This window comes from Carettochelys insculpta, chromosome 1 (assembly GCF_033958435.1).
Source record: "Carettochelys insculpta isolate YL-2023 chromosome 1, ASM3395843v1, whole genome shotgun sequence".
NCBI lineage: Eukaryota > Metazoa > Chordata > Testudines > Carettochelyidae > Carettochelys > Carettochelys insculpta.
This window is the reverse complement of record NC_134137.1, coordinates 67524914-67550202: the sequence shown is the minus strand read 5'-3', so window position 1 is coordinate 67550202 and position 25289 is coordinate 67524914. Positions and strand designations below refer to the sequence as shown.

At 42.4% G+C, this 25289-nt stretch overlaps 1 protein-coding gene across 2 annotated transcripts in view; it reads left to right on the top strand.

Annotated features, from left to right (window-relative positions):
• Window positions 1-25289, top strand: part of DGKH (diacylglycerol kinase eta) — a 297736-nt gene that overhangs the window by 187557 nt on the left and 84890 nt on the right. For both annotated transcript variants that reach the window (XM_074988416.1, XM_074988410.1), the window contains exons 7-9: window positions 21527-21633; window positions 22344-22469; window positions 23567-23669. In XM_074988416.1, coding sequence (XP_074844517.1) covers window positions 21527-21633; window positions 22344-22469; window positions 23567-23669 — 336 coding nt within the window. The remainder of the gene's footprint in view (window positions 1-21526; window positions 21634-22343; window positions 22470-23566; window positions 23670-25289) is intronic.

The window sequence follows — 25289 nt, the reverse complement described above, 5'->3', positions numbered from 1 at the left end:
CAGTTATTCTGTGATTCTAAGTTGTATATTACCTCACTACCCATGGAAGTCTGATTCTCTTTACCCAGTGCTTTATAGGCAGTAAACTGTTCTAAAGCCAGCCTCTGTCCCTGTCCTTCCGTGCTCCCCATCTGACATCATTCAATGAGATGAAACTTTCCCAAGACATTGATATGAATATATATGTAAACCCCAAGGATGCCACCTACATTTTTGAGGCTCTGTGTGCTGGTATTTCAGGGAGAGATGCACTGTCCATGGTAGAGAAGATGAGCCATGGGCAAACTTAGAGTTGCCTTGTTATCCAGTAAGGAGCAAGACACCCTTCCCTGGGAGATCAGGAGAGAAGATAAGCCGTTTTTGGAGCAGTCAGGGCCAGGAAAAGGGCAGGCAGAGCCGTCCCATCCACAGAATGAGGTGGGGCAACCGACCCAGGCTCCGCACGTTTGGAAGGTCTCCGGTCACATGTGAGAAGCAGGGCTCAGCAGGCTGGAAGGGCACAGTGGAGTGCAGAGTGTGTGCAGATGATGCGGGGGGGGGGGTAGGAGAGGGAATCCCCTGCAGCTGCCGCTGTCATCTACCGCCCGTTCCCTGCCCCAGGTAATCCCTGGCCAGACTGGAGGGGGTAGAGTGGGGGAAGGGGAGGTGACAGTTTGGACCAGGGGGCTGTCCCAGGCCCTGCACCTGGGCCACTGGGTGAGGGTTACCCTGGTCTGCACCCCTCTCGGGACAGGCCTGAGGGCAGGACTGACTTTGGGGGTGGGGGTAGAGGGGAGGAGAGAGAAAGGGAGAGAAGCTACTGAGTCCTATGTCCAACACAAGCAATGTCATCTTCTTTTTGTCTACCTTCGCCATCAGTGGGTACATTAGTGAGTTTGAAGTGGTGTTCGGGGTCATCTTGAGCTTTTTCTGATAATCCATGTTGAGAATTTATTCAGTTTCCCTCGGAAATCAACGGGGTCTGAGTTTAAATGACAGGATCTGAGTCATTAAGGTCTGAGTTTAAATGACAGGATCCCACAAATATCAGAGAGGTAGCCATGGTAGTCTGTTCACCTACTACAAGACAGGCCCAACAAGGAATATAAGAGAACACCACTGGGCATAACCTATAGCCCTCAGCTAAAGCAACACCGTCATAGGACTTAACATCAGCCACACCATCGGGGCCCATTCACTTGCATATCTTCTAATGTGGTATATGCCATCATGTGCCAGAAATACCCGCCTGTATGTGTTCATATACATTGGCCAGGCCTGACAGTTTCTACACAAAAGAATAAATGGACACAAATCAAACATCAAGAATGGTAACATACAAAATCAGTAGGAGAACACTTCAGTCTCCCTGGACACTCAGTATCTGATTTAAAAGTGGTCATCCTTCAACAAAAAAGATTCAGAAACTGATTTCAAAGAGAAACTGCAGAGCACGGCAAACTTGACACCATTAATCTGGGTTTAAATAGGGACTGAGAATGGTTGGCTCAATACAAAAGCAATTTTCCCTGTCTTGGTATTGATATCTCCTCATCAGCTGTTGGAAGTGGGCCACACCAGCCTTGATTAAATTGGTCTTGTTATCACTGGTCCTCCACATGGTAGGGTAACACTCTTCCTTCAGCGTACTACAGGTTGAACCTCTCTAAATTGGAACTCTCTCCTCTATCAAACTCTATAATCTGGCATGATTTCAGTTTGCCGGACGACCGCTTATCATGGGTGTGGCGAAGTTTTCTGTGGTCCCATAAACTTTGTTTACAGCCACTAGTCCTGCCTCTCAGTGTTTTATGCTGTTATTTAGCTGTGATTTGCCCATAAATGCCTTCTAAGAGCCCAGTAAGCAGTGGAAGTATTGGTAATATGCTAGAAAATATTGACCTCCATCTCATTTTCTCATCTGGCACTGGTCAGGTCCTGAAGGTGCCAGATGAGAGAGGTTCAACCGTTAGTCACAGAGAGGGAGCCATGTTATTCTGTGCCTTCACAAAACAAAAAAAGCATTCTTGTAGCACTTTAACAAAGTGATTTATTAGATGATGAGTTTTCATGGCACAGACCCACTTCTTCAGAATTTCCAGATCTGAAAAAGTGGGTCAGTCCCACAAAAGCTCGTCACCTAATAAATAATTTTGTTAGTCTTTAAAGTACTACAAAACTGTTTTTTTGTTTTTAAATTCAACCTGTAATATATCTATAGCAGCCTCTGTGTCTCCACTCCATGCATCTTGGGGTTTTGTCCACAAAAGTTTATGCCTTAATAAATCTGTTAGGTTTTAAGGTGCCACAGGTCTCCTCGTTGTTCTTTTGGATCTCAGTGATATCTCCAAGATAGCACCCCCACCCACCTTGTTCTCTGCTTTAGTATCAGTCCCCTTTTGGCTTGTGATGGACTGGCCTGTGTTCTTCTGAATCCTGCTGTACCCTGCTGAATGTTTAACTTGCCTTTTTTTCCCACGTGAATTTATTTGGCAATGCCTCCACTTCACTTCTCCTTCCTGGCAGGGTCAGCATGGAATCTTGGAAAGCTACCAGCACATAGAGCCTCAGGAATCTAGGTAGTCTCACTGGGGGTAACAGTTGTCACAGGAGTTAGAGATGGTGTAGCTGACCTCCATTGCCATTGCTGTTTATCATTTTTAAATTTCCCTAGTCATTCAGACAGTTTTCAGGCATTCATTAACTTTTTGAAGTATGATTTGTAGGGGCCACACAGTGTTCCCTCTAAGATTTTCCATCCTTGGAGGGGTTGAATTATCACTTAGGCAGGCTGAATTTTCTTGTGTGCAACACCAGTACTGAAGTCATGTACAGACATGCACCATCAGCACAAGCAAAAATCCTAGCTATAAATATATATTTTAAAGAGTTCCTAGGTATGCAAGATGAAAAAATATTTAAACAAGGGATAATTGACAAGGAGGAATGCTTACAATGTTTAATTAATATGAAATTAAACAAAAAGAAAATTAACACTACCTGTAGAGTACATGTATTTTATCATCCTTTCTAACACTTCAAACTAGTAAACACATGAAAATGGTGACAAGTTTCAGAGGGGTAGCTGTGTTAGTCTGCATCTGTAAAAACAACAAGAAGTCCTGTGGCACTTTATATACTAACAGATATTTTGGAGTATAAGCTTTTGTGGGCAAAGACCTGCTTCATCAGATGCAAAATGGGGCATACTGAAAACAGCTGTAAAATAAATCCAAGACATGGCCAATAAGTAAAAGCGAAATATATGCATCAGAATCTCAATTTAGCCATCTGCTAAATGAACTTCTGTGGGTAAGACCCAATTCTTGTTCTATGGACCACTAAATCTTCAGAATCTCCACTAAAGCTGCTCTCAAAAAATGAAACATCTGCCAAAAAACTACTATGCTATGTACACTCACCCCTCATTAAACAAGAACTTTACTTATGAGTAGTTGCTTAAACAAGAGACACATATACCTCCCTTAGTTCACTCGATGAATGAACTCCCCCGGCTAATATGACACAACCCCCTCCCTACAGCTCCACCCCCGCATAGTTTGACCCTCCCTGCCAGCCCTGCAGCCCCAGTCTGCTGAAGCCAGACCCCCCCCACTGGCCCCGCGGCCCCAAACCACTGCAGCCAGATTCCCCCGCTAGCCCCACAAGCCTGAACCCCCACGGTTCCGCAGTCTGACCCCTTGCTGGCCTTGTGGCCCCAAACTGCAACAGCCAAACCCCCTTGCCAGCCCCGCAGCCAGACCCCCTGCCACCTGTACCCTCTCTCTGCTGGCCCCATGGCCCCAAACCGCAGCAGCCTGAACCCCCCTCCGCATTCCCCCCCACGGATCCAACCAACCACCAGATTTTAACCCTCCCTCCCCCTCACAGCCCCAAACTGCTCCCAGCCTTTAACCCTCCCCAACCCAAGGTTCACTTACCTTTGAAAAGCGGTGCAACCTGCTGCCACTCGTTCCCCTAGTTAGGAGCACTAGCAAGCAAGCAGAGATATTTACATGTATTTTAATGGTAATTTTGTTCCCGTTTTATGAGTTTTCACCTACGAGCAGAAAGTTGGGAACCAATTGTGCTCGTATAGCGAGGGATGAGTGTACTTTTGCAATTCACCAATCCATCCCTGTTGCATCCCTGCACACGTAGCTCAGCTTTAAGACATTGAGCAAATCTATGAGTCAGCTAGATGTAGATGTGCTCTAATCACAAATATTGTTTTTTGTTTTTTCCCCCAGATACTGAAAGGAGAGCAAAAGGCTTTCACTCAGGGTCTGGTTACACTAGCGAGTTTTGCTGGCAAAACCCTGGTTGTGTCAACAAAACTGCTGGAACCTCCACAAACAAAACGTGTTTTGTTGACAGTTTATTGACAAAACTCAGCACTTTCGCCAGCAGTGTTCTGCCTCTCAGCCAGATTCTGTTGACAAAAAAGCCATGCGTTCACAATGGGGGGCCTTCTCTCAACAGACAAGGCATCCAGAACAATGGGCATCCCTGCCTGCTGTGCTCCCGGGTGTCTGTTTTGTTGAGAGAGCAGCCAAGCAGTCCAACTGCTCTGTCAACAGAGCTGTGCTCTCTTCTGACTGGCTTTTGTGTGTGGCACCCTCTGTCAACAGAAGTTTTGTCAGGAAATCTCTTCCAACCAGCTGGGTCAACACCAGTGGTTCCCAAACTTGTCAGCATCACGCCGCCCTTTTGATTTTTGAGAAACCCTCACGCCCCTCCCACTTCTTCTTTACTGTCATCCAGCCCCCCTTTTAATAAAAAATTCAATTCATAATTTGAAATAAACAAAAAAATTTGATATAAAATGTTATTTAAAATTAAAAACAAGCACAAATAGTTTTTCTTGGCCCTTCACAGGCCACCAGAGCTGACCATGACAGTCGCCTACCCACCTGAGACCTACGCTGCCAAAGCCGCCCACCTGAGCCCTGCGCTGCTGGGGTCAGCTGCCTTCTCACCCGCCCTCTGGCTGCCTGAGTCCCACCCTCTTGGGACCAGCTGCCTGCCCACCAGCCACCCACCCCAGCCGTGGGCCATACTGCCAGGGCCAGGTTCCCACCTGCCATCCCAAGTTGCCCGAGCCCCACGTTGCTGGGGCCAGCCACCTGCCTGCCAGCCCAACAAACCTGAGCCCCATGCCAGCCTGAGCCACCCAAGCCCTGCCCTGCTGAGGCCAGCTGCCAGCCAGAGCTTCCTGGACCCTGTGATGCTGGGGCCAGCTGCCCAAGCACCACAAGTCTACAAGCCAGCTGGCTGCCCAAGCCCTGTGAGCTGCCCTCCTGAGTCCCTCCCATCCCACAAAGCCAGGACTATCCGCATTTTTACCCAATCCCGTGCATCTGAGCCAGGAATCCCAAGCCTCTCATCTAACCCCATCCTCATCCTTGACCCCCCCACGCCAACCCACACTCACTCCTCTTTGCAGAAGGCAGCTAGCTCCATGTGGTTCTTCGCCAGCTGCCTGCTTTTTATAGTGGCTGCACCAGGTCTCCCATGTAAAATGGCAGGGGCTGAGAGCGGGAAGCAAAGGCCAGCTCTTTCTTCAGGTGGGGGGGAGGATGTGAGGGGCTGGGTCGCCTCACCCCCCTGCCCCGGAATTTGGCAGGCCCCCCAGTTTGGGAAACCATGGTCCACATTAAAGAGTTCTGTCAACAGAAGGGGCCTTCTGTTGACAAAACTAGAGAGCGTCCACACTACAAATACATTCTTTCAAGATTCTGTTGACAGAAGGCAGCAGTTTTCCCAGCATAGTTCTGTCTTGACCCTTATGAGGCATAAAGTCTCTGACAGATTCTGTCAACAAAACAATAGTGTAGACACTCTGGGTGCATCTACACTTGCATTCCTCTTTTGAAAAAGATATGCAAATGAGGGAAATTGAAAATGCAAAATGATGTGCATATTTGGCACCTCATTTGCATATTCTTATTTCAAAAGAGCTTCTTTTGAAAGAAGAAAACCAGTGTAGATGCTGCTGTTTTGAAAGTAAGCCCCATCTTTGAAAGAATCCTTCTTCCCTTTATTTAATGGGAAAAAGGATTCTTTCAAAGATGGGGTTTACTTTCGAAAGAGCAGCATCTACACTGGTTTTCTTCTTTTAAAAGACGCTGTTTTGGAATAGGAATATGCAAATTAGGTGCCAAATATGAAAATGTGCACCTCATTTGCATTTTCGATTTCCTTCATTTGCATGCCTTTTTGAAACAAGAAAGCAAGTGTAGATGCACCATCTGGGGCACCCTCTGTCGACAGAGAGGTCTTCCAGTTCACCAGGCTGCTCTGTTTGCAGAGTTTCTGGTTGGCTGTTCTGTCGACAGATGGCTGGGCAGGCTGGCTGCTCTCTGTCGACAGAGGGCCTTGACAGGAAGAGCCTGTATTACGTGTGGACATGTTCTGTAGGCAGAGATTCTGTCCGGAAGTATCTGTCGACAGTGACTTCTGTCAACAGATCGTTGTAGTGTAACCATAGCCTCAGGCTCATACAATTTCTAAAGGCTATCAGCTCAGTGCCTTACACATAAAATAGTAATCATAAATGAAGCAACACAAAGAGCAAACAAAACTGCAGAGAAATAAATGGCAACACTGAATACAAAGGGAAGTAAACCAAGTGGTTGGTTATGTGTATTTTAAATAAGCCTTTAGGACTCAGAGGCTGTGTCTACACTAGCCAAAATCTTCGAAATGGCCATGCAAATGGCCATTTCAAAGTTTACTAATGAAGCACTGAAATACATGTTCAGTGCCTCATTAGCATGTGGGCGGCCACGGCACTTCGAAATTGACGCAGCTCGCCGCTGCGCGGCTCGTCCAGACGGGGCTCCTTTTTGAAAGGACTCCGGCTAGTTCAAAGTCCCCTTATTCCAACCCCAACTACTTCAAAGTCCCCTTATTCCTATGAGCAGATGGGAATAAGGGGACTTCGAAGTAGCTGGGATCCTTTCGAAAAGGAGCCCCATCTGGACGAGCCGCGTGGTGGCAAGCCATGTCAATTTCGAAGTGCCGCAGCTGCCAGCATGCTAATGAGGCACTGAATATGTATTTCAGCACTTCATTAGTAAACTTTGAAATGGCCATTTGCATGGCCATTTCGAAATTTTTGGCTAGTGTAGATGTAGTCAGACACTGCATATGCAACTGAGCTCTCTAGAATAGTCAAAAGTTTTCCTGGTTTCACCAACTTAAAAAAAATCAGAGTAGGCTCATTGAATTTTTACGTACTCCTTGAAGAAAGTGAGTACCTTAATATATGACTTGGGAGTCTGCATCTCTGCTTCGGAAAGCTTGCAAATAGGTGTTCACTCTACAAAGCTCAACACCAAACCTAATGCTTGCTACTTATGAGTCATTAAAGTAGTCTGAAAAGCCAGAACATCACTAGATAAAAAAAGATCTGGCCTTAATGGTTTTCAATACATGTCCCTAAACTAATTCTAAAACCTAATGGAAAACACTTGTCTGGGATCCAAGTGATTTCCATTAAGTTTTAGAAATTGTTTGGGAAGAGGCATCTCTCCCAGCCAGTACCACTGCAGCCCCCGAGCTGGGTCTCAGACATGGCAGGTTTAACAGAAGAAGAAGGAGAAGAAGAAGAAGAATTTGGATTCCCTTTCAAACACAGTTACTGCAGTTATTCTCCAGCCAGGACTTCTCTCTCCTTCCAGCCCCCGCAGCTGGGGCTGAAGGGGAATTGGACTCCTCTCTTCCTGCTCCCCAGTGTGGCTGGAGCTGGGACTTTTAGTGTCTCCCAGGCCATGCAGCCCAGTGGGGACTGAAACTGAGGCAGACTCTCCCCGACAAGCTGCTCCACTACAGACTGAGATGGGACTTATAGGCTGTGTCTACACTAGCTCCCTACTTCGAAGGCAGCATGGTAAGTTGGGTGTTGAGAGATTATTAACGAAGTGCTGTGCTGCGTATACAGCACTTCATGAAGCTAATTCTCCCCCGCAGCAACCTCGAAGTGTTAAACTTTGAAGTGCCGGCTCATGCGTAGCCGTGGCTAACCCTCCAGTACTTTGAAGTGCCTGGGCAACTTTGAAGTCCCTTTAGTCCTCAAAATTTGTGCCCGGGGTACTTCGAAGTACCGCTGGGTAAGCCACAGCTACATGTGAGCCGGCACTTCGAAGTTTATCTAAATTGTCACGGGGGAGAATTAGCTTAACAAAGTGTCAGAGTCTAATGGGGAGATATTACCACCCAGATCAGAGAAACTGCCTTGGTAAGCTGCAAGCCACCCCAGTCTCTGTTTAATCCATTAAATAGTTTAATCTGTTTAATCTAATATCTCCCCATTAGACTCTGACAGAGGCTCACATCCCCCTGTCTGATCTAACTTGTTTTTTCCTCTTTTGATAAGTACTGTTGATACTGGGCCATTTCCAACTTGCTGAATAGACCTTGTCAGCTCTTGCCTTCCCTCTTACTGGGACCCCACTCTTTAAATACCCCTCTGAAACCACCCCACCCACTCATGCATCTGACGAAGCGGGTCTTTGCCCACGAAAGCTTATGCTCCAAAATATCTGTTAGTTTGTAAGGTGCCACAAGACTTCTTGTTGTTCTCTCTACAGTTTTAGTTGTTTCTTTGAACATGGGGAGTAGTGGGCAAACCACTCAAACTAGACTTATGACTGTATGACCAGAAGGCTCCCAAACAGCTGGTTAAACCAGTATCCATTCCACCCTCCCTTTAGAGGTCTCTGCTGAGGGGAGCCCTGTGGGATCCACATCTTACGCAGCGATTATGACCACCCTATATCCCCTCAATAATTTCAAGCATTGGTGATATTCCACAATTCCTACACTGAGTGATAGCTTAATTTGTGACTTTACAATCAGGTTTTTACAATAGGAGAAACACCACTGCTTTTTCCTCCTACGAAACAAGTAATGTACATATAACAATGAGAAGTCCAATGACAAGCGGGTCTTTGTCCATGAAAGCTTATGCTCCAAAATATCTGTTAGTCTATAAGGTGCCGCTGGACTCCTTGTTGTGTTTGAAGATACAGACTAAACTCAGCTACCCCTCTGATACTTACATTTACACATTCACACGCACACAACACTTCCTATTTGCATCTCTAAAGAACACATTCCTCAGATTCCTTCAGCAGGATTGGGGTCCTGCTGCCACATTCCTTACACTTGGTTTTCCCTTTTGGAAAACTAATATCACATTTATTTTTGTTTTCTGTTATATCTCAATTTATCCATGATTTTTAGATACAATTTTTGGTGATAGTGTAATTTGTTTCCTAATGTCCTTTAGATTCTAAAATGTATGTAATCTGGACTGGTTTATGTATATATATTCAAACATTCTTTCACCTGTTCTTAATTTGTTTCTATTCCTTTCTAATAATTCATATATATAATCTTATTGAAGGCAAATTTCATAAAGGAGCATCACAACTAGTCATAGAATCGTAGAATACTAGGACTGGAAGGGGCCTGGAGAGGTCATCGAGTCCAGTACTGCCTAAACCATCCCTGATAGACATCTGTCTAACCTGTTCTCAAGTATCTCCAGCAATGGCAATTTATTCCACTGTTTGACCACCCTGACAGTTAGGAACTTTTTCCTAATGTCCAACGTAAACCTCCCTTGCTGCAGTTTAAGTCCATTGCCTCTTGTTCTATCCTCAGAGGCCAAAAAGAACAAGTTTTCTCCTTCCTCCTTATGACGCCCTTTTAGATACCTGAAAACTGATATCATGTCCCCCCTCCCAATCTTCTCTTTTCCAAACTAAACAAGACGAATTCTTTGAGCCTTTCTTCATAGGTCATATTCTCTAGACCTTTAATCATTCTTGTTGCTCCTTTCTGGGCCCTCTCTAATTTCTCCACATCTTTCTTGAACTGTGGTGCCCAGAACTGGACACAATACTCCAGCTGACACCTAACCAGCCTAGAGCAGAGCGGAATAATGACTTCTCATGTCTTGTTCACAACACACCTGTTAATGCATCCCAGAATCATGTTTGCTTTTTTTGCAACAGCTGTTGACTCATATTTAGCTTGTGGTCCACTATAACCCCTAGATCCCTTTCTGCTGTAGTCATTCCTAGACAGTCTCTCCCCATTCTGTACGTGTGGAAGTGATTGTTCATTCCCAAGTGGAGCACTTTGCATTTCTCCTTATTAAACTTCATCCTGTTTACCTCAGACCATTTCTCCAATTTATCCAGGTCATTTTGAATTATGACCCTATCCTCCAAAGCAGTTGCAACCCCTCCCAGCTTGGTATCATCTGCAAACTTAATAAGCTTACTTTCTATGCCAATATCTAAATTGTTGATGAAGATATTGAACAGAACTGGTCCTAAAACAGACCCCTGCGGAACCCCACTTGTTATACTTTTCCAGCAGGATTGAGAACCATTAAGAACTACTCTCTGGGTACGGTTATCCAGCCAGTTATGCACCCACCTTATAGTAGCCTCATCTAAGTTGTATTTGCCTAGTTTTTTTATAAGAATATCATGCAAGACCGTATCAAATGCTTTCCTAAAGTCTAGGTATACCGCATCTACCACTTCTCCCCTATCCACAAGGCTTGTTATCCTGTCAAAGAAGGCTAGCAGATTGGTTTGACATGATTTGTTCTTTACAGATCCATGCTGGCTGTTCCCTGTCACCTTCCCACCTTCCCAAGTGCTTGCAGATGATTTCTTTAATAACCTGCTCCATTATCTTTCCTGGCACAGAAGTTAAACTGCCTGGCCTGTAGTTTCCTGGGTTATTCTTATTCCCCTTTTTATAGTTGGGCACTGTATTTGCCCTTTTCCAATCTTCTGGAATCTCTCCTGTCTTCCATGATTTTCCAGATATGATAGATAAAGGCTCAGGTATCTCCTCTATCAGCTCCTTGAGTCATTAAATTAATCTTCCTAATTTATCTATGGATTGACTCTCTCTTTAATATTACAATCATCCCTCCTCACTCCCTGGTATTGTATACCTGTGAAAGCCTCCATTAATCCCCTTTAATTTATTTGGCTAACAAACTAATTTTGGTAGTTTGCCTTCCTGCACGTTCTTTGCAAGTCCTACATGACTAATAAATCCTTCCTTTGTTGTCTCCATTGTTTATGTTTTCAGTTCATTTTTAAAATTCTCATATTACTTGACTTGCCCTTTGTAATGCCATGAAGGCAATTTTTTCTACTTCCCAGTCTTTTACCAGAGGTAATGTAGTGTCTATGTGTCTTTTAAGAGTAACCCAGACATTTTCAATGCTACTTCTTTCCGTTACCTCCTATTAATTCGGTATATTAATTTGCTAAAATGGTTGTGCCTGCAGTTTGACACCCATGTAATTCTGGATTCAGTGAACCAATTTATTTTTATGCTGAATTAGTGCATGGTAAGTTGTTCCAGGCTTCCTTTAGTTGCATCGAATTGCTGATTTTCCCAAATCAGTTGTCCCAGGTTGTCTTTCTTCTTATTGGTGTTTTTGCTTTGTGTCACAAGAATTATTTTCTGTGTAACTTAGATTGTTTATATGCTTTGATTTATGGTTACCCTGTAGGAAAACAAAATTCTGTCAGTATCTTGCAGCTTAAAAACCTTTGAGAAATGATCCAGTTTTCCTCATAGGGTTGGAAGAGACCTCAGGAGGTCTTCAAGTCCAAACCCTGGCTGACATGAGGGCCAATCCCAACAAAATCATCACAGCCAGGATTTTGTCAAGCCAGGACTCTCCAGTCCTGCTGGTCTGAAGCAGATTTTCAGGAGTGTTTCTCCTTTTTGTTTTACTTTTTGTAGCTCACAAATACTTCCAAGGTACCCTGCTGCTTCTCCAGTTTTTCTTTCTTTTTTATCTCTTCTACATATACTATCTCCAGTAACCAAGATCATCCCACTAAATATGCGATGCCAACAAATCAGGATTTGCATCTAGCCATTGTCAGTAATGTGCTGATTCCTATTGCATTTGGGCACAGACAGTAATAAAGAGATATTGCATGATGTGTCTTGCTTTTGGATTCAATGCAGAATAATTTAATTTATAAATTATTCATAATTAAGTGAAAATTGTCATTCCCCATTCCTTCCAAAATTTTCTTTCCCTTAAAGTTGTAAAGTCTGCCTTACTTAGGACTGTTGAAGGTTGGTTAAGTGGAGAGAGAGTTTTTAGACAAGGAACCTTAATAACCCACAGAACCCTAAGAACTCTCGTTAGCCTCAGTCACTCACCACTAATGAGTTTAGTATTTATTGGCGCTTCTATATGCCTGTCTATGCTAGTCTCTAAGGAATATTGCTCTTATGTGTATTTTGAATAGAAATAATACAGTAAACTTAACAAATGTTTAGTTCTGAATAATTGTAGAGCGTTTGTAAATTTTTCATAACAGCTGACATTGACAGTTCAATGTCAGACATATCTGGTAAATTAAGGAATTCAATACAATGAAACCCTTTCATCCTTATTTCTTACACACAAAAATTACATTAAAAGAACACAATTAAAATTGCAAAGTCAGACACTCAAAAGTTAGGAAATGCCAGGGTTAAGGTTATCTGTGCCACCTTAATTTGTCCCCCTTGTGGTGCCTGTGCATTATTTTGTTCCATAGGACCCCTCCTCATTCAGTGCACTGGATGGACCTGCTCTGAGGACAAATCAGGGTTGTGTTGTGCAGGAAGCTGTGGGTGGAAGGACTTCTGCCTCATTTATTGAATAAGTTGAAAGTGAATAATGCAGTGAGTTGTATGAAGAGAAAAGATGGCTGAATGCTCGGAATGACTGAATTCCCTTGCCCACAGAAATTATATATATATATATCTATATATATATATATGGTGCTGTGTGGTGCTGAGTGCATTCAAAAATCAAGTGCTAGGCATCTCAGTTTGGGTGTCTAAAATCAGTGGATGTTTTTAACTTACTCTCTGTGCCTCTGTTTTTCATCTATAAAATTAGGGTAGAATCATAGAATACTAGGACTGGAAGGGACCTGGAGAGGTCATCGAGTCTAGCCCCCTGCCCTCATGGCAGGACCAAGTACTGTCTAGAGCATCCCTGATAGACATTTATCTAACCTGTTCTTAAATATCTCCAGAGATGGAGATTCCACAACCTCCCTAGGCAATTTATTCCAGTGTTTGACCACCCTGACAGTTAGGAACTTTTTCCTAATGTCCAACCTAAACCACCCTTGCTGCAGTTTATGTCCATTGCCTCTTGTTCTATCCTCAGAGGCCAAAAAGAACAAGTTTTCTCCCTCCTCCTTACGACACCCGTTTAGATACCTGAAAACCTCTATTATATTCCCCCTCAATTTTCTTTTCTCCAAACTAAACAAGCCCAGTTCTTTCAGCCTTTCTTCATGGGTCATGTTCTCTAGACCTTTGATCATTCTTGTTGCTCTTTTCTGGACCCTTTGCAATTTCTCCAAATCTTTCATGAAATGTGGTGCCCAGAACTAGACACAATACTCCAAGTGAGGCCTAACCACCACAGAGTAGAGCAGAAGAATGACTTCTCGTGTCTTGTTCACAACACACCTGTTAATGCATCCCAGAATCTTGTTTGCTTTTTTTGCAACAGCATCACACTGTTGACTCACATTTAGCTTGTGGCTCACTATAGCTGTGTCTACACGTGCACGCTACTTCGAAGTAGCGGCACTAACTTCGAAATAGTGCCCGTCGCGGCTACACGCGTCGGGCGCTATTTCGAAGTTAACTTCGACGTTAGGCGGCGAGACGTCGAAGTCCCTAACCTCATGAGGGGATCGGAATAGCGCCCTACTTCGACGTTCAACGTCGAAGTAGGGACCGTGTAGACGATCTGCGTCCCGCAACGTCGAAATTGCCGGGTCCTCCATGGCAGCCATCAGCTGGGGGGTTGAGAGATGCTCTCTCTCCAGCCCCTGCGGGGCTCTATGGTCACTGTGTGCAGCAGCCCTTAGCCCAGGGTTTCTGGCTGCTGCTGCGGCAGCTGGGGATCCATGCTGCAGGCACAGGGTCTGCAACCAGTTGTCGGCTCTGTGTATCTTGTGTTGTTTAGTACAACTGTGTCTGGGAGGGGCCCTTTAAGGGAGCGGCTTGCTCTTCAGTCCGCCCTGTGACCCTGTCTGCAGCTGTGCCTGGCACCCTTATTTCGATGTGTGCTACTTTGGCGTGTAGACGTTCCCTCGCAGCGTCTATTTCGATGTGGTGCTGCGCAACGTCGAAGTTGAACATCGACGTTGCCAGCCCTGGAGGATGTGTAGACGTTATTCTTCGAAATAGCCTATTTCGATGTTGCTACATCGAATAATCTATTTTGATGTAGGCTTCACGTGTAGACGTAGCCCAAAACCCCTAGATCCCTTTCTGCCGTACTCCTTCCTAGACACTCTCCCCATTCTGTATGTGTGAAACTGATTGTTCCTTCCTAAGTGGAGCACTTTGCATTTGTCTTTATTAAACTTCATCCTGTTTATCTCAGACCATTTCTCCAATTTATCCAGATCATTTTGAATTTTGACCCTATCCTCCAAAGCATTTGCAACCCCTTCCAGCTTGGTATCATCTGCAAACTTAATAAGCATACTTTCTATTCCAATATCTAAATCGTTGATGAAGATATTGAACAGAACTGGTCCTAAAACAGACCCCTGCAGAATCCCACTTGTTATACTTTTCCAGCGGGATTAAGAACCATTAATAATTACACTCTGAGTATTGTTATCCAGCCAGTTTTGCACCCACCTTATAGTAGCCCCATCTAAGATGGATTTGGCTAGTTTATTGATTAGAATATCATGCGAGACCATATCTTCTGGGTAATGATGCCTCTTCACATCACAGGGTTGTTGTGAAGGTTAATTCCATAAATGTTTCCATAAATGCATCCACATTCTATAGCACTTAATACCATAGAAGAGCCAGTGAGGAAATTAATAATTGTGTATTCAGAGTTTGGATATTATGGAGTAAATAAGGCTAGAGCCACACTTTGAACACTGAGGATAAAAATAAGACTAAACTGCTTATTTTTTGTGTACTATGCATCCCATGAATTGAATGAGACCAAGGGTTCTTTCAAAAAAATACAATGTGAGATTTTATAGTTAGACTGTATCATAATATAGATGCACAACAGGGTCAAATTAAGGTTGGAGAAGCAACCTTAATTGTGGCATTTCATAACATTTGAGGTCCTGACTATTCAACCTTAAAGATTTTAGCATAGTTTTTGTGTGTGTAGTATATAAATAATTTGTTATAGGCTGACTAAATTCACATATAAATGAGGAAACTAACAAGGAATCGATCTCTGAATTATTTTCCTAATCAGGTTTACCTCACACAGGCTGCAATTGGAGTGCTTTGAATTTTGTTGTTTTCATGTCAGTGTTTGACAGTATTTTCAGTGTAGATATTTAAGCCCTGTATTCTTGGAAACAAAATAACAGGTTCCGTGGACTCTTACAGGACAACTGTTTGTTTCTTGACAACATAAACTATGGGTACCAGAACAGCGATCTTGTCAGTTTCAAAAGTTTGGCTTTGGCTTTTGAAGTCAGGAAAAACATTCCAAATAAGCAGCTGTTCTTTGAAAAGCACCAAAAAGAAACCTTGTAAGACAATACAGAGAGGCTTGGCAGGACATGCAGATTTTTTTCAATGCAGTATAATTAATAAATCAGTCAAGGAAATGAAATAGCTTTAATGCAAAACCATGATATAACAAAGATGTACGTTTTCAAAACAAGAGGGCCAACAACAATGGTCTATTCCACTAACTTCATTTCTATAATCTACTATATATTTTAGCGAGTTTGTCTGTTTGATCAAGAATTCCTTCTAAACTGTGAAAGCTAGGACAACCAAATTTGGTGAACAGCTTCCTCTTATCAAATCTTAAAGCAACTTAAGGGTTCGGTTATGTCGGGAAAACAGGATTTGCCTGGAATGGGATTACTTCCCATAAAACCAAACAGAAAAGAGGAAGAATCACCAAATCAAGTACAGTCCTCTAAACTGACATAACTGAGTGAATATAGAAAGAGACTGAACCAAGATGAGCCAGAAAATAGGATGAACCCAGAATAGGATTGCTTCTCATTAACACTTACAGAAAAGAGATAAAACAGAGGAATTTGGAATGGTGCTCTGTTTTGACACAGCTGAATCAATGCTTAAAGTTTGAAAATTAGAAGAAAATTGTATTAGAAGCCAAATTGAGTATAGCCATTTTTGTTAAAATATAGTGGATACTTAAAGTTTATAGGACAAAGAAAAAAATTCATTTGCTGGAATTCCCAATTTAAAAATTTACTAAAAAAATTAGACAGAAAATTTTAATGACCAATGTTTTAAGAAATCCAAAATAAAAATTAACTTCCTAAAAAGAACACTATATTTTTCAAAATTACAATTATTTACATAAATCTACATTTTTCTTTTATTTTAAAAAAATAAATAAAGGCCTAAGCAACACCAGATTAATCTGCTAGTACCTAATAATTGCTATAGATTTTATTTACTTTATCTGACAATAGATGTTGGTGAAATTGTGACAAGCTAATTAAATAGTCTACTTGATTGCTTTTGCTTTGCAAGGTAAAATGTTGTATACCATAAGGTGTCAGAGTACGCGAACTCAGAGTACACGACCCCACTCCTACGCGTCTGACCCTGATTCCTATAGTAAACCCTGCACCGCAATTTCCAGTTGCTCTTAACTCACTCCCCCAGCCCTGGCTCAACACATCCAGCTCTGCACAGCCCCATCTTAGCACCTCCCCCGCTCTGCTCACCACCAGCTCATAGCTCCTGCTCATCCCCCACCCCCACCTCTGGCTGTAGCTCATCACCCCTCAGGCACAACTCTGGCTCTACCTCCCTGGTCCTGGATCAACACCCTGCCAGCTCACCACCCGTGCGCAGCTCCGGCTCACCCCACACACCCACGCCTGGCTCTGGCATACCACCCCTCATACACGGCTCCAGGTCACCCCTCATCCACCGCCCCAGTTAAAATTACCTTTGCTGGTTCAAACCCCTCACACACTGCTCTGGTTCCATCTTCCTTCCCCAGTTTAAGCTGCATACATACGGCTCTGGTTCAAGTCGCCCGCCCCTGCCCCACATGGCTCTGGTTGAACACCCCCGCCCCTGGTTCAATCTTCCTCCCAGTTAATCAGCCCGTGTGTGGCCCCAGTTCAAGGCACCCACCCTGTGTGGCTCCGGTTCAACCCTCCACCCCCACAGGTTCAACCCCACTGCTAGCTCACCACCCATGCCCGGCTCTGGTTCCAACTCAACCCCTTGCTCCCCCACGGCCTGACTCACCACCTGAGCAGGGCTCCTGCTCACCACCTCTGCACACAGCTCTGGTTCAACTTCACCCCTCTGCAGCCCTAACCCACCCCAGGTTTAGTCCCCCCCCGCCCACCTCCCATGGCCCTAACCCACCACCAGACTTAACCCTCCCCAACTGCCCCCCCTCCCGGCCAACCCAAGACTTATCTTTCTGCTGCTTCCCCGGCTGCAGAACATGTGCTCTGCCGGGGAAAAAGGCGGACCCCCGTTTATGCGAAATCCAGGTTTACACAAGGGCACACAGAATGGAACCCTTGCTTACTCTGAGACCTTACTGTATTAGAATTAATCAGAGCATTGTACTAATCAGTTGTGTATTTTTGCATAGCCTGGTTTCTGACTAGCTTCATTTTTCCTTTCCTTTTTTATCAGCACATTGTCAGCTGACATCCAGAAATATAACTGGGTGCTATGGATGGTTTTTGGTACCACACCTGATTTATTTATCAGCCCCAGTATCATTTGAGATAGGAGCACTTTAAATGTCACATTTGTAAAGCTGTATGTTAGTTATTGTGGAATTCCTACTTTTCTTTATATTTTTACATGATGGCAAAGAGGGAAACTATAAACTATATAGTTAAAAAAAAATCTGTAAAAGCTCCTGACAGATTTCAGGTCGTCTTCATCATTATGCATTTTATCTTTTCCAGAGGTCATTTTTCCTACCAGGCAGCGGGCTTTGTTATGAGGTGGTGGGTGGATTTATATGTGTAACTGTCTTTAGGAAGTCTTATTTGAAGATGGGTAAGAGGCAGGCTATTCAGAATACATATCTGTACTGCCACTTTCCAGAGTATTATCTGCTGGTGATTACTGGACACTTGCCCTTTTACTGGAATACTTGGGATAGGTAGATTTGAGATACTTTTTGGTTGATTCTGGGTCTGAATTTACAGGTTCTAATTAGCACCCATAGTCCTAGCCAATCAGGCAGTGAGCCATCCAGGTTGACAAGACATTGGACCAAGACCTATACCTTCTGATTGGATGCTAGCTTTTGTACTATACAGTAATGAAGTGAGGACATATAATTCTCTCCTACCTCTCATTTCCATCATTAGAGCACCTAAATTCTTCCCAGGTGGTTTGGATCTGTATAACTAGTTCCCAGTGGATTTCATGGCATCTTCATTCCTTTCCCTTCCATGAGATTCTGCTTGGGATGTAGACATATAAACATTTGTTACAAATAATTCCCAGTATGCTGCAGAATGCTTCCTTGGAGCATGCCGTGGAGGTGATCATGGGATGGATTAGTCTCATACCCTTTGGAAGGTCCCTCTGCAGTAAAGCTGTCTCTGCTTCCCATGCTTAGGAGTTTGTCAAGACTTTCATACTCTGCATTATTTCAGAGTACAGCTGTCTTACTAGGCAATGGTGAGTTTGTGCTGTAAGTTATAGCTTGACTGTCAGTTGCTGATGGTTTTGTAGGGCAGAGCCAAGGCACTGAACTGGCCAGAGATGCAGATTGTCAGCCAATGGAAGGATCAGACAGCAATATGATATCCTCACAGCAGCTTATCCACCTGAGGATGTTTGTTGCTGCGTTCTGCCTGACCTTTGCATTGATTCCACCTTCAAGCCTAGATACCAGGCTCAGCTGGGAATCTCTTTTTATGCTCACAAAAGAATAAGGGGACACAAAGAATCCATTTACTCTTACCAAAACTTTACATGTACTTCCCACAATGCAGGTCTATAAATAGCTGTGAGAGTGGGCTCAGTGGTGTTGCTGCTCCTGCATAGGAGGCTAAGGAGAGTTGATGAAGAAATCTGCAGCTCCTTGTCCCTACCCATGTGCCAGCCGTTGCACCTGAGCTCCTGCACAGGGGCAATCAGTGCTTTTTTTGTTGCAGTACACGCCCTGCAACAGTGCGAGCCCCTGGGCCCTGCAGCAGTGCGGAAGCTGGAGCCCCCTGCCCGCCAAGCAGCAGCACAGAGCCAGGAGCCAGACCCCCCACCCGCTCCACAGCAGTGTGGGGCTGGGAGCTGGAGCTACTGCTGGCCCTGCAGCAGCACGGGGGCCTGGGAGGCTACCATGGGGCTGAGGGCTGGAGCCCCCACCACTTCTCCGGCAGCCCCAGCTGCGGCAACCTGGCGAGGGTGAGGAGACAAGGAGCTTGACCATCTCCTTTTGGGTTTTTTGTTTTTTGTTATTAATGTTTTTTTAACAAAAAAAACAACAGAAAACAAAACACACCATTGGAGGGAAGTAAACTATTCTGTGTTAGATGTAGCACAGCTTACTTCCCCTGGGGCCTGGGTGAAGTAGACTCCAGATTGTGACTGTGTCAGTTTTATTTCTGGTCTGCTTCTGAGGCAGTACAAGTCCATGCTGCCTCTTACTGATGGTTTGTGGATGACTCTACGATCTATTCCACAGTGATTTTGCTGTACACCAGCCTGGAGGTGACAAAAGTGTGAATCACTTTGTCTGAGGATGCTCTTGTTTTCATGACCCCATTTACATGAACTGGATTTTCAACAGCTTTCAGCACTCTCTGCCAGGGCTATATTTTCTGAAGTGCTTTGCCTCCCTTCAGGCACCCTGTTAAATGGTGGATTTTTTCAAGTGAGCTGAGCACATGGGGTTCTCCCGTTCTTTGAAATGGCTGTCCCAGACTGTTCCAGTTGGAGCTTCACTTTCAGACTCCAGTTAATTCTGTGCCTCACAGGGCACTTTTGGAAATCTGGCACCTGTTGTGGGTACTGAGCACTTTTGAAAATCTGCTGCTATTCATCAGGCGGAGGCAGGTTAGACCTAGATGCCTCTGGACCTCATGAATGCTGTTTTTGAAATAGCCACAGAGATTGCTAGAGAGAAACTGGGATGCTCTTTCTGTTCTTCTGCCCTTTACTGATCCTTCCTGTTCTCACAAGCCCCAGGCAGGAGCAAAGGTGCCCTGTTCATTTACTAAAATTATTCTGGCAATGGTTCATTGGTATTAAAGATATAAATAAACACATGGCCTAGAGGGGCCTTTAGTGCCAGGACTTAGTACTTTAAATGTTGGACAAATGTTGCGCCTAAGCATTTGATAATTGTATTTGGTTGCAAAGACACTACTGCTACTGTCTGTCCTCTCATAAAACTTTTATTATTATTTCAACTATAATTTATATAAAGTTCTATAAATGGAATGAACTCATACCCTTCCACTAACATAAAACCTCAGCTGTCATCCATCAGTATGTTTGGGACAATATGATTTCATTGCATAGAGTGTTAATTATATCAAACAAAATAAAAATTATTTGCACTTTTAAAATATCTAACCAAATGCAAAAGGCATATACATAATACATTAAAATAACAGTAGATTTTCCAAATGAATCTATAAAAATTACGCTTGTACTTACCCTGCTAACCTGTGATAATCAATCGAAAAACCAAAAAAACCCACCTACTCTAGTCTATTAAATAGCTACACACTCTCCTCTAGGCCTTGTGTTGAACCCTAAAGGGCTGCACTGGACAAAGAGGAAGGTTTGCTTCAGTGTAAAATTCCTTTTCTGGAAATGCCTGGCAAGTGCTCCCTTCATATTTAAACCAGAATTCTAGCTGCTGAAATGCCTCAGGTGATTTCATCTGCTGCTCTCTCACACAAGAAAGAGACAAATTCTCAGGTAGTCAAGACCCAAACAATTTAATTTTTTATAGGTCAAAGTAAGCACATAGAATTGCAGTTGGGGATTAATTAAGAGCTCTTGTGAATCTCAGGACAGGTGTAACATGCTCCTTTCATGAATAACTAAGCAAACTCACTACTGTATTCTGCATCTGCTAAAATTTTCAAATGGTCTCCAAATATAGCCCCATAATTCAGTTTCAAGGTGACAAAGTCATGGATAACTGTAATGAGGGACGCATTCAAAAGACAGTGAGCAAGAGATTTATGTTGTCTCTTTTGTTATGTCAATGGGAGTTATTTCTAAAAGAATTGCCTTTTAAAAAGTCATTTAAAATAATTGAAGTTTACATTTGAATAACTGACAAACAAGATTTAAGGCTACCATCCCATTTAATGATCTGATCTATAGATCTTAAAGTGATTCTGGAGAGCAAAATAGTAATCTTGCAGTCAGCAGACAGTGTGTAATCCCTAGACACGGTTCCATAACTAAAAGGTAGAATGAGAGTTTTAACTCTAAGTTTTCATTATTTTAATTGATTTGTGTTTTGTCTTTCTTTTAGTGTGTAAATTTAAAGCACATAAAAGATGCGCAGTCAGGGCAACAAATAATTGCAAGTGGACTACGTTAGCTTCCATTGGGAAGGATATCATTGAGGATGAAGATGGGGTAAGTATTATTCAGGTATTCAGTACTTCACAACAGTTAATTGTTTGGAGAGTATTTTATTTTATTTTTTAATTGGTAAGTGCAGAAATGTTATGTCACCCATTAAAGTTAATGGTAGTTGGCTATAGTGCTATATATAGTTTGTTAAAACCTGATTCAGAGGATCTTTAGGAGACAATTTTACCATCAGTGGGTTCCAGAAGGAGGAATTCTATGGTACTGAATTCTGTGGGCAGCCTGGAGGGATCCTCTCAGCTTTGAGAATTGCTATGAGAAGCTCCACTCCCTCCTACCACAGACTTGAGGGAAAAAGTTGTATTTATGTTAGTCTTGTTAATGTGCTGTTTTCTCTGGCTGCTTTGTCTATTTTTAGCTGACACTCGTTCCTGAGAAGATCTGTTTGGAATTTGTTGACATGTTCTATTGATATATGTAAGAGTAAAAATTAAAATGTCACAACAGTTTTTTTCTGAGTTGTGTCAAAGTAGATGGACTAATTTTACCACCACTGGCATAAAATTTTTCTCTACTAAGGTAGTGCTAGAATGGCCAAAAATATACATTTCATATGGAATTTTACATCCCTTGACATTTGTGCAAAGAGTAAATTAGAGGAAAGTTTCAGGAGGACATTGAATTGCTGATCTTTTTCAGTTCTAATGGCAAGTTTTTCAGCTGTGGTATTTAATTTTATAACAACTTCCTCACAGATAGCTATGCCTCACCAGTGGCTAGAGGGTAATTTGCCTGTCAGTGCCAAATGTGCAGTCTGCGACAAGACCTGTGGCAGCGTTTTACGCCTCCAAGATTGGAAGTGCCTTTGGTGTAAAGCTATGGTAGGTATCTCATGGCTTGTGAAAATTTCTTAGATTCTGACAGGATAGTTATTCACCCATTATTTTTATTTTTGTCACTTATGTTTGGAAGAGAAGGAGACCAGACAGTTCATAAAGATCTGTGCAACTCATACTCTAACATTTATAATCTATTCACAGAAGTGTAGCCGTGTTAGTCTGTAGCTTCACAAAAAAACAAAACAACAAAAAACAAGCAATTCTATTGCACCTTTAAGTCTAACAATTTTATTTATTAGGTATGTAGCTTTTGTATGGGTCTTACTTACGAAAGCTCATTACCTAATAAATAAAATAGTTTGTCTTTAAGGTGCTGCAGGACTGCTTGCTATTTTTATTCATAGTCTAGAATGTCTGCCCTCTCTTGTCTGTTCTTAATATATCCACACATAAAGCTTTTTTCTAGCTGCATCACGTATCCTTTGCATTTCTCCTAACTCCCTGTGGCCACACCTCCGTGAAATCAATGTTGAGACTTTCTGCTTTTACTGCAGTGGGCTTTGGATTAGGCCACAAGTACTTATGCTGTATTAGAGTTGCTTGTTCATTGAGGTCACCTTCAACAGTTGGTGTCCTGTTCTGTGTCCCTTATAACTTTATATATGTCTATCATGTTGGCTTCCTAGTTTCTTCTAATAAATATAAATCTAATTGTTCTAGTTTGTGCTGAAATATATAATTGCTGAGACTTAATTATCCTTGTTCCTATCTTATGTCCTATTCTTTGTATGATATACTTGTAAATTGTCCATCATTCTGTTACGTCTTCTCATCAGTATACAATTGCATTTCTTCCCTTGATGCCTTTTTCTCTTTATAGCTTCTGTCTTATAATGTGGAGCCTTTCCTAGAAGCGGAAAGTCTGCAGAACTTTTAAGTACAATATAATAGCATATTATGAATATTTTATTTAGAAACAGATAACTAAAGAACATAGAGTTTAATGCTTATATATGTTTGAATATACTGCAGTCTGTTATATATCACTCCATCTCCGAATAATATCTAGCTACTGATTTTTCCATAAAACAAGGTTATATGTTGGAAAACAATTATTCATTTAATATTCTTTCCCTTAGGTTCACACTGCCTGTAAAGATCAGTTTCCTCGTAAATGTCCTCTTGGACAATGTAAGGTATCCATTATACCTCCAACAGCACTCAACAGCATAGATTCTGATGGTATGTAGTATAATGGGCCATTAGTAAATATTCCACAGTAATGGTTTCACTGAGCTATCTACCAGGAGCAGGGCTAAAATTCTTATTTTTGCACAGATAAATTTAGTTTCCAAATTTAGTACAATAACTTTGTGAATGATGATTGAATTTTCCATGTCATTATTTATTAGAAAATACATATTAACTTTCAGTATGGTCTCATGTATCTCTACTATACACCAGCTAAACAACCAGAGTCCTTGCAAACTTCTCACATATGCATCGTGACATGGACCAGTTTTGAAAAATATAAAGAATGATTTCTTTAACTCCTAATCACTGTTTTGTGTTACGCAAAAATTACAACCGAACTCTGCAGTTGCACCAGCTTATGATGTTTTTAAGAGTAAAAAAACAAATTTCATTTTCTATCAAAATTGTATTTTATGCAGAAACACTGTGTAACATTGAAATATAAGAAAATCACCAGTAAACATAGAGAAAATTGAAAGGTGTTTTTTGTTCAGGATGGAAATGAGCTTAAATGTCAATGCAGGAAAGAAGGTGTATTTAGAGTTTGAAAGGTGAATTGCTGAGTGGAATGTTGACAAACTATATTGTTTTATTTCATTTTTTAACTTTGTGTTGGTGTCATAGGCAACCCCTTACCTCTGCGTTAGGCTTTTTTTTTTGGGGGTATAGGGGCTTGTCTACACTAGCCCCCTTCTTTGAAGGGGTCAAGGTAATCAGCCTGAGTGGGGAATACCAATGAGGTGCTGCGATGCATATGCAGAACCTAATTAGGCAAATTTTTGCCACACTAACTTCAAAATTGATAACTTCAAAGCACCGGCAATCCAGGTAGCTGCGGGAACTTCAAAGTGCCCTTACTCCCAAGGGCACTGTGAAGTTGCATGGGTACTTCGAAGTGCCCATGGCTACATGGCTTGCCAGCGCTTCAAAGTCATCAACTGTGAAGTTTGCAGGGTGAAAATTGGCCCCATGAGGTGCTGCATATTCATCGCAGCACCTCATTGCTGTTCCCTACTCGGGCTGATTACCATGCCCCCTTTGAAGAAGAGGGCTAGTGAAGACAAGCCCCTAGGATTAATATAAATCACTGCGAACACTGAATGTGTGAACTTACTGTCTAATGTCTTTGGCTGAAGAAGTACAATTGCTGCTATTTATTATTCATGCTAAGAAGATTACTGTCATAAGTGCAATTAGACTGCTTACTAGTAGAAAAGTGTTTTAAATTATGCATTCACAGAAAGTGGAATTGTATTAAATACCTTACATTTTCAAAGTCCATTTTTAATTAAAACTGATAAGGTTTTTAGCTTTTCAATATGTTTTCAGACAATTAAAAAAGGTAATTACTTTATTCTTGTCTGAAAATTGAGTTGAAACACGGTCACATAGGGCCTGATCAAGGTGGTGCTGATGATGACCATCTTTAACTTCCATTAGGCCCTCAATAAATATGATTTTCATGACATTTTCCATTTAGCATTATTCACTAAAGGTGTATCCTAAAGCTCATCAAAGACAATTGGAAGTATTGCAAAGATTTTTGGATCAGACCATAAGGTTGTATTGTTCTGTTCTTCCTTTATAACTCAGCTGTATGAATTTAAC